Below are 17256 nucleotides of genomic sequence, written 5' to 3'. Positions count from 1 at the left end.
TGGGATGATGGGATGTTGGGAGTGCTTCTGGTTTGGGAAGGGGTTCGGTCGTTCATGCGAGTGTGTGCGTATCAAGCAATCATGGCTGGCAGGCGGCTGGCAGCGGCAGGAGCAACAGCTGCAACAGCGCAGCAAAGCTTTCGGGAAAGGCTTCTAGCGCGCAAACAGCAAATCCTGGTTAGAGCTGCCGGCCGCCTGCCAAACATGATGTTGCTCTGTGGTGGGGTGCGTGTCCGTATGCGCATGCCTGGATCATGTTCGCACAGCATTGCTTTTCTTTGGTTGTGATCCGTAACCAACCTCCCTCCCCATGTTTTCCCTTGGCGCGCTCCACTCGGCCACAATGGCTTGGTGAGGTGCGCTGCCCTCAGGGTGCTGCGGCCACTAGAGGATGTGTAGGATTGTAAGTGTACGGCATTACAGCTTCCGCCTCGTGGGCTACTGATGTACTGCACGCTGTACTATACTGTACATGTATGTCGTACTGTGTCGTACTATAGAGTTGTAGTATCGCGCTTGATATGCTATGATGACCCGGTAGTAGATACATCACACGCTGACTTGTCCACACACGCACCCTCCTTCCGCTTGTTTCTCACTGTTTGTCCGCATGAACCCGGTCCTGCAATCAACGTGAGGAGACAGCGCGGTCCTCATGCTGCTGCTGCTGCTGCTGCTGCTGCTGCTGCTACTGCCGAAGGTGAGTACCTCCTAGAGCTGCGGGTACTAGCACTTGTGTAAGACAAATCTCTTGTACATGTGTGTACGGCAAGTACCCGGGGGTGTTGCCAAAGGAAGGGTAGGGTGGTTACTCTTTTTGGTCCGGCCCCTGGGGGCTGTTTCCAGACGGGTTCGAACCCCACCGCGATTGAGGGTACCGCGGCTCGTGTAACTGGACCCCTCGAGGCAGCGCTCGTACGTTTCACTGCCCGGGCTGTGTGATCTGCCGAGGAGAGAGCTGTTGCCGTGAACGGTCCGCGGCACTCGTGACGGAAGTGCCGGGTGGAGTTGAGCCGTGTGCAAGAAGCCCTCACCCTAACCACGTGTGCAAGAGCCTGCGTCATTGAGCGAGTTGTCGAAATCCCCCTCCTTGTAGGCTAGCGAAGTTGCAGCGTTATGTATGATGTGTGAAACAGGGGGGTGTATCTTCGCCCGTGGCAGCTACCCTGCGAAACCCTGCCTTCCCCGGTATTTCGGGGCTCCCTCATCCAGTCACCCTAGTCAACTTCTCAGTGGATCGCTCAGGTTCCTCACCCACCACCAGCATCCAACAGAATCTGCCGGGTCAACAGCGGCCCAACTCCGTTCCTGGTCGGCTCGCAGGTTAACTTTATCCCAGGTCACCACCGTCCATCATCTAGGGGCGCAATGCCTTCCACCATGGGAAGGACTTTGACCCTAATGGGTATCGATCCCGGGATCTCCCGGGATCTCCCGAGGGCAATGGTCGCGCCTTACCAGTAGTGCCAAACCCTATATATGTATGCATGTGGCTCCTGTTCGACTGCCCCATGCGATGCCTTTTCGCCTTGCGTAGCCTTGTAGACGAGTTGCACGTTACATGTGTAAAATGTGCGGGGGTGTCCTCTTCCCCATGACGCGCCTCGCTCGGCCACAATGGCTGGGTGAGGCGTGTCGCCCGCAGGATGCCAGGAGCACCTCCATTATACAAGCGGACTGGGGCCGAGCTTGTCTTAGGTTTCCGGAGGTAAGTGCGCAGTTGGGGAAATTGGACGAGGGGTGGCGAGGCTGGGGAGGCGTTGCGCTCTCTTGACGCGTTCAGGGTTTTGAAGGGTTTCGGAGGCCAGCGCTTGCGCAACCATGTTTTGCTGGCGGCTGGCAGCGGCAGCGGCAGCAGTAGCAGCATTTCAGCTAAGCGCAGCAGAGTATGTTAGGAAGGGAGCTTGGTATTAAGTGTGTCTTAACTGTCCCTCCTTCCCCCTGGTGTGACTGGCACGGGCGGGCCAGGGCCCTGCCGTACATCAGCATTGGTGTACGATATCCCTCAACCAAAGACCTATGAGCCGTAGAGAAATGCGTCCGCTCTGACCCAAATTCAATTTGACCACGACCTGAGTCCCCTTCTTGGCGCCCTCCCTTTCCCCTCCCTATGGTGCGGCCCCTCACCCGGTGCGGTGGGGTGCATTGCCCTCGGGACGCGCGATAACACGTTGCTTGGCGTGAGCGTGTCGGACCATGCTTTTTGAGTCAAGTGGGTGATTGGGGATTAGAGAGGTGCGATGGTAGTTCGGAGAGTGGGCCTGGCGTGGGATTGTGAACAATGGGGAGTTGTCCCAGTGTGTTGATTTGGGGCTTGGAACAAAAGAAATGGATCGAGGCCGACTCGTACGTTTTCATTTTTTCATCCAAAAATGGCGTCTTGACGGAGTTTTCGGCTTTGTTGTTCGTGATGGTGCCCGGGTCGGGGGTGGCGGATGAGCGGTCGGTTCTGAGCCATAGGGACTTAGGGTTGCAGGACCTGGACCCCACCCGCAACCGCCTGGACCTGGGCGAGCACCTGGCGCTGTGCGTGCGCATGTTTACACAGGACTTGTTCGACCTCCGCACTTTCCCGTCCTCTGCTGCTGCATTACGGAAGTGGTTGGCCAGCAGCAGCAGCAGCAGCAGCAGCAGCAGCGGCCTGTACACGATGAACCAGTAGAGTCCAGTGCTTCTGTGCTGTGGTTTTGTCCTTGGCGGCGGCCATTTTTAGTTCTTTTATGTTTTCACGAGAAATCAAGACATGTTACAAATGGTACCTGCAAGCAAATGAAATAAGTCTTCCTTCGGTAGGTATAGGCCGGGTGGAGGCCCCAGCTACCGCGAGGCGGACCAATAGGCCTGGACACCTAACGCCTCACAGCAGCGACACCCGCATGTAGCTACGAAACCCGAAAATACTCTAGCACACCGGAGCGACCTCCTTAACTGGCATTACATGCCGTACCAACACACACAACCAACTCTTCTGAGTTCACAGAAAACCTCGGTTTTCTATCGTTACTCTCAAAAAACCTCCAGTTTAATGTCCATGGCCCATGTCTGGTATAGCAGCTAAGACCCTCACAGCTATGCGCACGCGGAGGCGTGGTTGCGCGAACGAATGACACTGAGAGCTGCACCATCTACATGTGGCTCTATCGGGGTTTGCAAGGAGATTTGTAACTTATCAGGGGGGTCTGGGGACCGGAGGCGCCCCCCGGCGCCTCACAGATAAGTAATAAATCACACAAAACCCTGGAAATCTATTACAAGATCAGTAATGAAAAGGGACCCTAAGGCTCTAAACGAAATGAATTACTGTTGGTGTTTCTGGGTTGCAATCCGTAAATGACCTCGTGCCCACAAGGCTTGGTGAGCTGTGTTGCCGGCGGCCATCAGAGGCAATAACTCACGTAAATGTACGGCGCTTTGGTGTCCACTCCTGGGCCCGTAAGCAAGCTTGCTTCTCCAGGTTTTATCCGGCATGAACCTCCGAATGACATTGCTGAGACACCGCAGTCCCCCTGCTGCCACTGCTGCTTCTACTTCTGGAGGTGGGTACCTTGGAGAGCTGAGAGCATTGCTGGTACGGTGCCGGGTGCGACGGAGAGGTGAAAAGCCGGTGCGGCGGTGGCGACTGTTATTGTCTTCTGGAATTGGTGGTGGTGGATGATGTGCTGCGGATCCTGAATAGATGGTAATATTGGCGGGGCATTAGGCACGTTGCTCACTGGGGTGGCAGCCATGTTTTCCGGCTTCTTTTTCGGGTATGCCCTGTGCCATCCTTCTGACGCGGCCCCCTTTCCATTGTGCTCCATGGCTGTTTGTATCTCCAGCGGTAGACGAGGAGAGCCCGGTTTGTCCGGCGCCCGGCGACGATGGCCTGGTTATCGACCAGGGCGCAGGTGCGCCGTTGTCGGACGGCGGACGCATGATTAGCGCCACAGCAAATGATGCCATGATGGCTCGTGCAGCCGCCGCGGCCGCTGCTCACCAGAGCAGCCACGCCGGTCTAGGTGCACAGGCGCCGGCGCGACGTGGTGCAGTGGGCCCGTCAGAAAGCATTAGCGGCGGCATTACAGGCGTGAGCACTGCAGGGGCTAATGCTATTGGTCAGTGTTTGCAGGTCTCTCCTCACATCCGGGTCTATCGCCGTCCAGTGGCATGAAGGCGCATCCAGTCTCAAATGAGGAAGGATAGTTGTCCCGCTTTTTGTTGAAGTCGATCCTGGAATATTCCAGGGATAAGATACCGCGCGTTAGCACATTATTGTAGCATGTATGCGTATGCATATGATGACATTTGCATAAGCATTGGTGTAGAAATTGTTTCGGGTTCAACGCAACAATATCTTCGTTAGACTCTATATGGAGCCGCTCCTCATTAAATGAAAGCAACAGAAGTTCATCGTTAGCAGAAAGGCTAAGGCATTAGCAAGCAGGTTATCTGGCAGGCTGGTGACCGTAGAGAACGGCCGAACCCAATATGCCGGGAGCTGCCAAAACGTAAGCGCCGAGTCCGTCCCTTGCGCCTAGCTAGGTATGCCACGGATGCGCTTGAGGGCTCTAACTGGCAGTGATCATCACATCTTGCCGCGTGCCCGCTGTTGCGACAATGATCCAACCATCTTAGAAAGTTAGGACCTATATTTGGGGGCCCGTGCTCACACACGTGCCTGCGTACCTACCTCTCTGCACATATAACTACCAGCTTTTCCCCGCCAAGCCAAGCCAGCTACATAACGACTTGGTACGATGCCAGGCTTGCCTGCTAGCTGGCTGTGGCCAGGTGCTTGGATAGGCGAAGTTCCAGCGCCTTATGTAGATCCCATACCTCGATCCGCCACCAACATTACCAGCATTCCACCAACATCACCTCAACAGCAACAGCAGCAGCGGCCAGCCGAGTTCTTTTCTCGGTAGTGTAGCAAATGGAGAAATGAGCGGGTTTGCACCCCCCAGCCCCACCCTATCTCTTCACCTCACCTTCGGGGTGCATATGCATGCATGGGTGCGGAAGCTGACATCGCTTGCATCGCAACCAACCAATAGCTAGTCCGTACCAAGGAATCCGAATGCATGATGTGTAAGATTGCAACGTACTGTAGTGCGAGAGTGTGCATCAATATCTGTGCAGACGTGGTATATGTGCGTGTTTCCAGCAAAAGCGGCGTCACCTTATCATATAGAATGTTTGTGCGTACGTATGTGCGTACGTATGTGTGTGCGTATATGTGTGTGTATGTGTGTGTGTGTTTGTGTGTTTGTGCACAGGTTGTGATCCTACCGGCGCCCTCTACAGCCTGCTACTACTACACCGCCAAGTGCACCGAACGAACACAGAGACCCTTCAGACATATGTCTATGCTGAAACACATACATGCACCTTAGTCGCGCTCAGACATATGGCCTGGCCATATGCAGGCATGGTTGCACGCTTACATGCGACGTATACAGGCATGCATACAGGCGTATGCTATTGTGACGAATGACAGACGCACCTGCATGCGCATTGCGAGCAGGTGCAAGCGTGTGTCTTCGCAAAACTTGAGCCATGCGCACACGTGCACATGCGTGTGCATTTATGTATGTAAGCAAGCGCACACGCCGTGCACTCACCCACGTATTCACGCCTCACCAGGGAGAGCAGCTGTAGCCGCAACAGCCGCAGAAGCTATCAGCGGCAGTGGATGAATGCAAGAAAACAGGCATACGAGTCACTGCACATTCCCCCAGATGCCCACCATCGCAGCCAAGGCGGGATGTGGCGGGATGATTATGGGGAGTGCCTTGGGGGGGGTTGCCTATGGGGGTGCCTCGCCTCCCCCTACCCCACGCGCTCCCACCCTGGCTCGAGGCTAACTCACTCCGACCCCCGTGACGACGAAGTTCAATAACATCTCCTCCAACAACATATCTCCTGCATCTACAGCCACGGAAACCCACGGAAATGCGACCTCCGTAATCATGCATAAGATCCTGGACCTAAATTCGATTGCTGCCGGGGCCCCATCATCCCACAGAAATCAGCATCCACGTCGGAGGCCTTTGGAACTGCAGGTGGAGCTTCGCTTCGCCCAAGAAAAATCAAGCCAGCCGAAAACGAGGGTAGACACACGTCCAAGCATGAACAGTTTATTGCGCGTCGATGTCCAAAGGCGGACGGCATTGATCTGATGATTTAGACCTGCTCCGAAATCGTGGACCCTTTACCCACCCACCCAACCGGAACTGACCCCGGCTCATGGCAACGCCTGTGGCGATGCAGTATGCAATATGCCAAGAGGACGCCCCCAGGCTTCTCTCCTATATATCATGCCCGGTGCCACCCCGGCCATTTCCCGCTCCACATTGCTCCGCACTCTGAGTTTTAGCTGGGGCCTTCAGCAATCGTGCAGTGAACAAACAAAAGACAAACGAACAAATTACAAGGTAAACAACAAACAAACAAACCGGCAAACTGTCAAGCAAGCGAAGGACGTATATGCAAGGTATGCGCATATTTCATGCTTTCCTTTCAGCACATGTCTTAATATGTTCCTTACTTCCGATGCTCCGTGATAGCTATGGAGGACCATCCCCAACCTGAACAGCAATGAATATGATAATGATGATGGGGATGGGGATGATGGGAATGTTTCGGCGAACACACTTGTTGCAGTGCTGCTCGCGGACCGAATTCATTTCCGCCTCCTGGCTTTTGCAATCGTGACTGGGATCATGCACCCTAGAAACGTACCCTAGAAACCAGCCCCACGTTTCCCCACACGCGGGTATGGGCTGTTCGCCAGGGACTAAGATTAGGTTCTTTGGTAGCCTTCCGTGTGCCCTGGCCGCTTACCACCTTCGCCAGTGCAGCGCCGCCGGCTGTTTCAGGGCATGCTCCGGCAGTACCCTCCCTCTCCCATCTACCTCACAAATGTAGCATTATCTACAACCACTACCACCACTACTACCACCACTACTACTACCACTTACATCACTACCACTACTACCACTGTTACTACTAATGATGATAACAACACTGGCAGCTGCTGTCGGCTACTTACTTCAGTGAAGTTGCCGCCGGTGTGCCACCCTCGCCACGCCCTACTTAAGGCTCAGTCCTTTACTACATAGCATGAATACCTAGCCCACACCCCGCCAACAGACACGCACACACCGCGATGCTTTTCCACTCACGCGCGATAGCTCGCTTGCGTAAGCTTACGCGGCGTCCTCTTCTGAGTTATCAAGCCTCACCGCTCTCTGCGACCCTTTAAGCCCAGATAGAGGGCTTACTCGCCTGTGCGCTGGGTAGCGCTGGAGGTTTATCTGGAGGTTATCTCCTCCCCACCCGCTGGTTGGATCGGGTGCAATCGCCCCGGTGCGAGGGGGGAAGGGGGAGAGGGCCTGGGGGGAAAGACGAACCACACACGATTGAAGCTGCTGCCAGAGCAAGAGAGTAGCAAAGGGCCTGGGGGGAGGGAGCTGCACGCAAGGCAATGTAGGCTGCTCTCCCATATCCTTGCACCACACATGCCCGTGCCCGTGCCAGTCAGAATAATCCGCAATGCCCACTGCTCGCTCCTGGTGTTTCAGCTGCAAAAGCCCGAGAGTCAAATCCGTCGTCCTCATCACCATCCTCCTCCGCCGCCGTCCTCTTCTCCGTCCCGTCATCACCAACATCAGCCGCCAAAGGCAGCCGCAGCCGCAACCGCAACCGCAACATGTACTAACGACGACATGTCCCCAATTCCACGCATATAAATATGGGATACATGTATATAGATAGATAGGTATAATGATAGATAGATAGATGAATACCATGGGATGTGGGAACGGGACTTTCGACTGCTGTTTGCTCCATGGAGCTCCAACACCCAAAAACAACAATATATAAGCTGTTTATGCTCCGCGAAAACGTGGTCGCATAAATCGGTAAAATATGTACCGGATTACTGATACCCGAAATGAATGCTCCCAACCCGCCAAGCATCCCTGAACGCACTACACCACCATGGTGCTGGAGGGGTCCTCTGCAGCGATGTCCGTGACACGGAGGATGTCCGCCCCCGGAGGGACCCGCAGTGACGCAGTGACGGAAATTGATGAAGAAAGCAACAGGCGGAGGATAAATAGATCGAGGGAGGCGGCGCGGGAGGCGGGGCGAGGTCCGCTACAAATACACGGCAAGTACCCGCTGCTTGTTGTGCAGTTCATCCTCCTCCTGCTCCTCCACCCACAGGTACGTGTCCATCGGCCCACTGCCGTCAACCTGCGGAGAGAAACCCGGGGCGTAAGGGGGTGAGGTGTGTGGCTTGGGACGCAACGGGGGGAAACGGGGGTGCTGAGGATTGTTAGTCTCTTAGGGGTGGTGGTGAACTGTATGTTTGCATGTAAAGAGGGCGCGTGAAGAGGGGGGAGGGTGTTGTGGTTCTGGAGCCCACATGGTTGACACCTATTGCCAGCTGCAAGAGAAATCCAACTGCGAAATGCGTGTTTGCGCATCTCCCTTCGCCAGGCCCTGCCAGCTCCTTTTGCTGCTTCTTGCATCATAAAATCATTCCCCCCTTCCCTTTGCCCCCTTTCTTACGGCTCCCTCCTTGCCTGCACGCCCTCCGTCGCCTCCCAGGCCTCGCTCTTCAGAAGCCCCCGGGTGGCTCCGCTGACGTGTATCCTGCCCGGCACCCCGCTGGCCTCCATCTTGTGAGCCGCCTCCACAGTCTCCCCGAACACAGTGAAGCGGGGCATCTTGGAGCCCACCACGCCGCTCATGGCGGGGCCGCTGTGCAGGCCCAGACGCAGCTGCACGGGCGCCCCGGTGGTGGGAAGAACCACCTCACGACTGACGCGGAGCATGGCCTTGGCGAACTCCATCACCCGCACCGCGTGAAGCTCGTCCACCTCACCTTCGGGGAGTACGGAGCAGTAGCCGTCGGAGTCGTACCTGGGGGAATCGGGAAGGCGCGGGTTTACGGTGTGTGTAGGGGCGGGGTTGGAGGAGCAAGGGAGGAGGGGGTCAGAGGGCTACATGGAGAGCGGGATGCGGACGGAACAAACATGCAACGGAGAGAGAGGTGAGGAGAGGACAGGAGAGGAGAGGGCGAGAGGCCAATGTTGGCAATGCGACGCGATGGACAGAGAGAGAAAGTTACCCGGAAAAGAACTCCCGTCGAGTTGAACTCGGCGGGGGTTTCGGATGTTCAAGTCAAGAGAGGTTGATAACGGGCAGCGGCCAGCTGTTTGTTCGGCACCACCATTACCACCACAATCACGGCGCTCTCCCGATGGCTCCCCGCGGCCCACCTCGTTCCTCCACCTCGTTCCCCCTCCCGCCCCTCCCGCACGCACCTCACGAGGCCCCCCGCCACCACGTAGCAGTCGCCGATGGTCTCCACCTTGTACACCTGGAAGGAGGTTGGGAGGACGGAGGTTGGGAAACAACGTTGGTGGTGGGAAGTATAAGCGGGAGGGGGGGATGAGCAAGGGAAGGGCAGCTGCCGGGTGCGGGTGATGGCGCTGCGGCGGCCTGAAAAGGTGTGGAAAAACTGGTTGGTAGGTCGGTAGGTATCGCAGCTCGGACTGTCTGTCTGTCTGTACTGTCTGTCTGTCGGTAAGTAGGAAGGTAGGCGCGGCGGCTACCTTTACCAAGCCCCCCCCCCCCGGAAGGACAGCCGCCACAGCCCGCCCACTCCGGGGGCCTGCAGGCCCTCACCCGCCGCCATACGTGTATCCCTCCCCCCGGCTAGGAGACCATTCATTCAGGTGACATCCAACCATGGAAACGTTAAGAGATACGTAATGAGGATGGTAGTGGGGATGGTAGGAAACGGAAGGCCTCTGTTAATGCAATCTGGTGATGATGGTGGTGGTGGGGCCATATGACTTAGGACGTATTTAGGGTGTATATGAGACGTATCCAGCTCTGCGTTATGTAGTTCCAGCGGACAAATAATAATAATAATAATAATAATAATAATAATAATAATAATAATAATAATAATAATAATAATAATAATAATAATAATAATAATAATAATAATAATAATAATAATAATAATAATAATAATAATAATAATAATAATAATAATAATAATAATAATAATAATAATAATAATAATAATAATAATAATAATAAGTGGTTTTTGGTGCGACAATTATCGACATGCAAAATGCGATGGCACATAGTACGATGCGGTACCCCACGCCCTTTCATGTGCGACATAGGCCCACCAAGCAATGCGTCATTCCTCCCCCCACTCTCGTATCCCTTGCCGATGGGACAGGACACTCTCCGCACCTTGTAGATGTCCAGAAGCGCGTCAAGCCGCTGATAGAGTTCGTTAAGAAAGTGCATGACGGTCAGAGGGGAGACCTGGTGTGGGTGGGAGAGAGGAAGGGGGGAGGAAAGGAGGGTGGGAGAAAGGAAGGCGGGAGGGAAAGGAGGGTGGGAGAGAGGAAGGGGGGAGGGAAAGGAGGGTGGGAGAGAGGAAGGGGGGAGGAAAGGAGGGGGCAAAGACTGTGAAACAGCGAGTGGAGAAGGGAGGGAGCGTATCAACTAATCAGATCAGCATCGCAAAATTATGGAGGTTCAGGGTCCAGATGCGCCGGTCAGAGAAAAAGCTCTTCAACACAATTTATGTAGCCACCTTGCCGCATCACCACCTACATACCCATTCATATGTACACGGGTACATGTCAATGTACACAATGTACACCGGGTACCAGTGGGAAACTCATCAAGAGTAGAGTAAGGAGCAAACGGCGCAGAAGGTGGCTAAGAAATGTCGTCCCAGCGCATTGTGGACAGGCTTCCTCCCTAGAGTATCGATAGTTTGACGGCTTCGGGCCCGGAACCGCAGCCGACGGGTGCACAACGCAGCGCATGGTAGGCACCTCCCATGGTGCGGTAGCATGCACAGTAAGCCACAGTAAGCGCAGCACACACCTATCAAACTGGCCACGAATGATATACATAGTGAGGCGGACCTTACAACACCTACAGCACCTAGCACAGCGTTGCACTGTTCAGCAGGTCCTAATCGAAGTGCTACTATACAATTACAGATAGCGCCCACATAGGAGTGGAGAGCGCGCGGCAGCTCCTCTTTGTGCGTGTGTGTATATCAGTATGAGGGGTTTGAGGATGTTGACGCCTTCCTCTGTGACAGGGCCCCTTCCCCCGGTGCCGGCCCACCCCATCCCACCATCTTGCACATGGCCGTGAAGCCCACACAGTCGGAGAACAAAATAGTCACCATCTGGTGCTGCGGGGGGGCGAGCGGGCGGGCGGGGGGCCGGGCGGGCAGGAACCGGAGCTAAATCAGAGAGATTGCTAATCAACAACCTCCATATGGCTGGTTCAGTGCCCTTCCCTCCCTCAATCCTACGTCCTTACCGCCCCTGCCTTCTCTTCCTTCCCTCCCTTCTCCACTCCCCATTTCCCCCCCTACACCCGCCCACCCAGCCCCACCTGCGTAGCCAGGCGGGACACCTTGATGGCATCCAGCTGCTGCTGCATCACCAGCTGCCGCCAGCCGGAGCCACGGCCGAGCGAGCTGGTACCAGAGCCAGAGCCCGCACCACCACCTCCACTCCAATCACCTCCACCCCCATCCCCGCCAGGTGGGCCAGGACTAGGTCTAGGCGAGGAGCTGCGCTCGCCAGCACTACCGTCAGCCTCAGCTTCAGCCTCAACCTCAGCTTTAGCCTCAGCCTCGCCGCCTTCGGAGGGCGCGCGAACAGGAGTTGCAGGGCTGGGTGACGGTACTGTGCGTGCGTTGGGCCCGGCGTACGAGGCACCCCGGAAGGATCGGGGCGTAATGGATCTGGATCTGGATTTGGAAAGGCCGCCGGATTTCGCCCTCACCCCTGCCGCCATCTCCACGGGAACTACCGTCATGAACTCAATTACGTGGCGAGGGAAGAGCGCCTGCCGCCGGGGTTGGGCGGGGACGGACGAATGAACAGGCAGGTGGCAGGCGGGCGGGTGTCGCTGTCCATTTGTGATAATCAAGCTAATTGAGGGCAGGGCCGGGCAGGGGCCGGGAAGCATCCTAGGTCCCCATCGTTGGTCGTCTCATTGGTTTCTTAGGCGCAACGTCTCCCCCCTGCCCCAGCCACCAGATCTCCGACCCAAAGAACGCGAACCCCTCCGAGGATCCCACCCCACTTCACCACCATGTGGGTCGACCCATCCGCTACCCCATTCACTACCCCGCACCCCCCCCGGAGCCATTGACGACCCTTTCCCCACCTCCAGGATCCTGTGTTCGTGGGCCAGCAGCGCGGTCACCTTCTCCTGAGCCTGCGCGGGGAGGGCAACGATGCGGGTTTGTGTGGAGGTGAGTGTGGAGGCGTTGTAGGACACAGAGTGGCGGATGGACGAATGGGGGGTATGTGAGAAAAGGAAGGAGTTCAGACCGGCACGCTGCAGAGGCATGTAAGCTGGCGAGCGAGCGACCGCCACGCACATGCACATACACGTGCACAGCTCAGTTCATCACGACAAACGAAAGGCCTGTTGGCCGCATCTAAGGACGCTGCATGGGCGCGTGCATGAGAGCCATGCAGAACAGCAAATCGCCTGTGCCTTACCTGGCATGCTTGAGTGCATGAGATCAGCACATTCGAACGGGACCCAAAAGTGGATGGACGGACAGGGCAGGTGCTTGGCAAGGTGGCAAGGTAGAGACGTACAGCCACACAAAAAGGTCGCGGCCAAGAGACAACCCTCCGGCGGGTGTACCTTTTGGCGACCCTGCCAAAGTAGTCGGCGTCGGGGCTTCACTACGTCTAGTTACATGCAAGGTCATCTGCTCGTCTCACACACAGACACCAGCAGTAACGCCAGTGGTGGCGACTGTGGCTGGCGGCGGCGGCTCGCTCACCGTAACATGCGCCGTCACGTCCTGCATCATCAACAGCACCGTCATGCCGCCACTGCTTCCCTGCCCGCTGCCGACGCCGACGCCGACGCCGCCGGCTCCTTCTTCCCCGGGGCCATCTCTACCGGCTGTCGGACTTGAGCCAGTGAAGCAGCGGAGGTGCACCCGGAACCAGCAACAGCCCGCGGACAAGAGCGGGGCGCCACCGCCAGTTGCGGATGCTAATGGACTGAAGTGCCCCATCTCCACCGGGGAGCCGCCGGCGTAGCCAATCCCGCCGCCCAGGTGCTCACGACTGGCATCGCCGCTTTGCGCCGCCGCCGGGTCCGCGCCGGGACCGCTGACCTGCCATCGCCCCGACGTAGTCGCCGCACGGCCACCGCCTGTTGACACAGAGGACGGCACAGGCGACAAAGCCCCTTCCGGCAAGGCTGCCACAGGCCCAGAAGCCAGCGGCAGCGGCAGCGGCAGCGGCAACACCGGTAATACGCAAGTGCTGCCTCCGCCGGCTCCGCCGGTGTCCATGGCGGAGCTGGTGGTGACGCCGGGCGGTCCAGCAGTCCAGCCGATTCCACTGCCTGACTGTCCGAGGGCCTGGGCAGGCGGCGACGCCGCCGCACCCAGCTGCATCTGTGTCTGGAGCTGTAGACGCTGTAGCTGCATCGCCCAACCGGGGCTGGCAGCCGCCCCACCGGCAGCTTGTGCGGCCCCACTCGCACTCACACCGGCAGTGAGGGAGCTACGCCGCAAGCCGGATACGGACAGGTTGTCAGGTGGCGAATCCGGCGGCGCCAAGGCCAGTCCCAAGCCCACGCCTCGAAGCGGTGATACACCTCCCAGGGTGCCGATTTGTCCGCCGCTTGCATTTCTTCCCATGCCCATCTGGTGCTGCTGCTGCTGCTGCTGCTGCTGCTGTTGGAGGTGATAGTGGTGATTCTGGGGATGGAAATGCCCCTGGTGGTTCTGGGGGCCGCTTCCAGCGCTGATGAGCCGTAAATGCAGGGCGAGAGATTGGGCGGTATTGTTCTGGGAGCAGCCGTCGGAAGTGGTGGTGGTGTGCAGGTGACTGTTGCTGAGGTTGAGGTGGTGGAAGAATGGGGGAGGGGGTTGGTGCGGGTCGCGTGGGAGGGGGTGCAGGGAGGAGTGGTGGGATGGGCCCAGGGAGGAGGCGCGCGTCTGCAGCAGCAGCAGCCGCGAAGGGCCACTCTGGACGGAGGAGGAGGAGGCGCCGCTGCAGAAGGAACCCCGAGCGGAGGGCGGGTTGAGCAGGGCTGGGGAGCCCACGACGCCGTGGGGCATCATCTCCAGGCCCATCATGTGCTTCAAGTTGGGGCTGCGGAATGGGCGGCCGCAGACGGGAGGAAGCAGGAGAGCAGGGAAACGAGGGATGAGGAAAAACGACAAGTGCACACAGCCTCGGCGGAAAGGGGAGGGACGTGCGCGGATGCGTCGAGAACCCAAAAACGTGGATGTAACTCCACTGTTTCCATCTTTTTATCTTCACGTCGGAATGGGTCAGTTTTATTGTATGGAGAGAAACTAAGTTACACCTTACTGAAGGGAAGGCAAACGAATGGCTGCTTCTTTGAAGAACGCAAATCTGAACGGGCCCCTAGGACGTGCGGATTCCACGATACCTGTACGGCAGACCTATCGTACTTTTCTCCAGCAGGGTCGTGCTCGCCCTCCTAGCCATCACCACGGGCGCCAGCGACGGAGCCGATGCGGACACCACCGCAGATGCCCGACGGCCCTGTGAGCTGCCGTACAACATGAAGCTCGCACCGGCGGCGCCGCCGCCGCTGACGCCGCCGCTGCGGACCAACCCCGGCGGCGACAAGGCGTGCAACGGCGATTCCCCTCCTCCGCTGCAGCTGAAGTCTCTCTCCGCGTCCATCTGTTCAAGAAGGGAGTAAAGCCGCGCACGAACGGAGTTGGGTCGCTTCTGCGGCTGCTGTGAAGGCACGCTGCCAAACGCTGCCGGTCCCGTGTTGAGACGTTTGCTGCTACGAGATATAGAAGATGGACGCCGGGGAATGGCCACAGCGCTGCTGCCGCTAAGCATGAGCTCCGTGAGCCGTGATCCAGACCTGCCGTACACCGCCGCCGCCGCCGGGCTAGCGACATTGCTGGCCATGGCAGTGCTCATCACCCTGGTGCCTCCACTGACGCTATCGGGGCCGCCGGCGCCGCCGGCGCCGCCGCCGCTGCCATCCATCCCCATCCCCGCGAACTTCCTCACAAAGCTCCGGTCCGCCGTGGAGAGGATTGAGGCGACGGTCGTGTTGGTTGCTGTGGCAGTGTCGTCGCCGGCGCCGCCGCCACCGCCAGCGCAGCCGCCTGGCCCAGCCTTGCAGTACCCAGGCCCAAGTCCCACATCGCCGATGCTGCCGTCCATCATCGTTGATTCCAGCAGGCTGCCTGGCGGCAGGCCGCAGTGCTGGCTGGTGGAGCCGCCGCGGACCATCAACGACGAGTAGGCCAGGGATGAACGGCCAAGTGTACCACCACCACCACCACCACCACCACCACCGCCACCGCCGCCGCCGCCACCAGCGTTCAGGTTATTGGCATAGGCGTTGCTGACCGCTCGGGCGCCCCGTTCGGCCATGGTTGCAATTCCTCTCTGACCCAGCTCCGCCAGCTGCCCCGAGCTGCCTAGTGCGGACGTCGGCTGCACGGGCGCAAGCCAGCAGGAGCTCACCAGGCTGCCAGAGGCGGCGGCAGCGCCACCGCCGTCGCTGGGCCCGCTGCCAGCGCGATCGCCAGGCAGGCAGGCCACACTGGCAATTGCCAAAGGGGACAGCTGATGGCCCTGACTGGCGAGTGGGCTGTGGCCAAAGCCGTGGCTGAAGCTGTGGCTCAGCCCTCTCCGCACCTCCTTCTGTACATGTCCTTGACCCTGGCCATAGCTTTTTCCGCTGAGTCCTTCTGTAGACACAGAGTACAGTGGCATCCAGCTGGTGCTGCCGCAGCGTAACCAAGGCGGCTGCAGCCGCTGGCTGTGACCATCGCATTGATACTGCTCAGCAGGAGAAACAGCAGCAACAGCAGCAGCTGGCGCTATCGCAGCGGCTGCAGCTGCCGTGGTGATGTTGGCCGCCTGCGTGGCGGCAGCGGTGGCGACGCTATCATCAGCCGCCTTACTCGCCTGGACATTCCCGGACAGTGGCGACGATGGCGACGGCAAGTGCACGCCCACCGCAGCCTCGCTGCCCTCCGTACCGACGCCGCAGCTACTGCTGCAGCCGCCATCCCCATCCTCCTGTTGCCGCCTTCCGCCACGGACTGCCACCGCCACCGCTACCGCCTCTACAGCTGCCGCTTGCGCTGCCTCTCTGACTGCCGCGCCGTAAACCGCCTGGCTGACGGCCTCCGTAAAAGTAAGGCCGCTGCCGATCTCCCCCATTTGCTGGGCGGTCCGCACGACACGAAGTGGCGGGGTTCGAATCACGTCGCGCGCACCCGGCCCCGATGACAGGCCCGACGCGTACAACAGGGGCGGCACAGACACCATTTGAGAGGCAGATGAGGCCCCCGCGGTGACCCCCCGGAAGGGCACCCCCTGATACGGGAGCATCGAGCTTGACGCCGCCTGCGCCGAGTCGGTGCTGTGCAGGGCCCAGGGACTAAGGTAGCCGGCAGCGGAGCCGCAGTCCGTCGCCGTCACCGTCGTCGCCCCCTCCACACTGCCCGCCGGGTCCTCGTCCCGCGGCGCCGTCGGGAGCGATGTTGGCCGCGGCGTCCTTCCCAGCTGCTGACCTGCACCTTGCAAACCGGGATCAGCCATCCTAGGCACTTTCTCAGGACCTGAGTCCCTTCCTGCGAGAGCTCCCCCAGCCGTGTATGACTCAGCCCTTCCGGGCCCTGACGACCCACGGGTCTCATCCCCTGTCACTGTCCCCGCTGCAGCGGCAATGAGGCGGTGCCGCGCGTTGTGGACTCTTTCTCCTGGGACTCTTTCGTAGGGCTGCAGGTCGGGGCTCCCTTGGGGAGGCCGGCATTCCAAGATGGCAGTGGCAGCAGCGGTGTGCGCTGCCGTAATACGCCCAGGCGCCGGTAGTCCCTGCGGCCCCGAGAAGGAACCACCCGTAAGCTTCGCCCGCATTAAGCCGCTGCCGCTGCGGTCCAGCGCTGCGAGGCGCGCGCTCAGCTCTGCACCTGCGGTAGTCGCGACGCGGCGCAGCGGCCGCCGGCTGCGGCCACCCAGCCCAGAGCTCGTGCCAGCACCATTGCCGGACATGGGCGGCGACGGCGTCGCCCCTGTTGCAATGCTGACTGCGCCACCGCCAGCGACGGCCCCTGCCGCACGAGACGGCATCTGCCGCACAGGAGTCATCGGCGCCGCCGTCGGCGCCTCTTCCATGCTTAGCCAGCGATGCATCTGCGGTGTGCCAAGCGACCTT

The 17256-nt window shown here is 58.7% G+C and overlaps 2 protein-coding genes across 2 annotated transcripts; one reads left to right on the top strand and one right to left on the bottom strand.

Annotated features, from left to right (window-relative positions):
- Nucleotides 1–2281: 2281 nt before the first annotated feature.
- Nucleotides 2282–4172, top strand: VOLCADRAFT_98752 (uncharacterized protein; the record flags this gene model as incomplete). The annotated part of the gene is made up of 5 exons (XM_002957615.1): nt 2282–2526; nt 3537–3580; nt 3819–3887; nt 3957–4066; nt 4143–4172. The coding sequence occupies 5 exons, from the start codon at nt 2282–2284 to the stop codon at nt 4170–4172; spliced, it is 498 nt and encodes a 165-aa protein (XP_002957661.1).
- A 4380-nt stretch (nt 4173–8552) lies between these two features.
- Nucleotides 8553–9370, bottom strand: cyc20 (guanylyl and adenylyl cyclase family member; the record flags this gene model as incomplete). The annotated part of the gene is made up of 2 exons (XM_002957587.1): nt 8553–8867; nt 9320–9370. Coding segments are annotated over 2 exons (366 nt in total), but the record flags the coding sequence as incomplete, so codon positions are not given.
- Nucleotides 9371–17256: the final 7886 nt, after the last annotated feature.

This window comes from Volvox carteri (genome assembly GCF_000143455.1).
Source record: "Volvox carteri f. nagariensis unplaced genomic scaffold VOLCAscaffold_76, whole genome shotgun sequence".
Taxonomy (NCBI): Eukaryota; Viridiplantae; Chlorophyta; class Chlorophyceae; order Chlamydomonadales; family Volvocaceae; genus Volvox; species Volvox carteri.
Note: the sequence above shows the minus strand (reverse complement) of the source record. Positions and strands in the feature narration are given on the sequence as shown.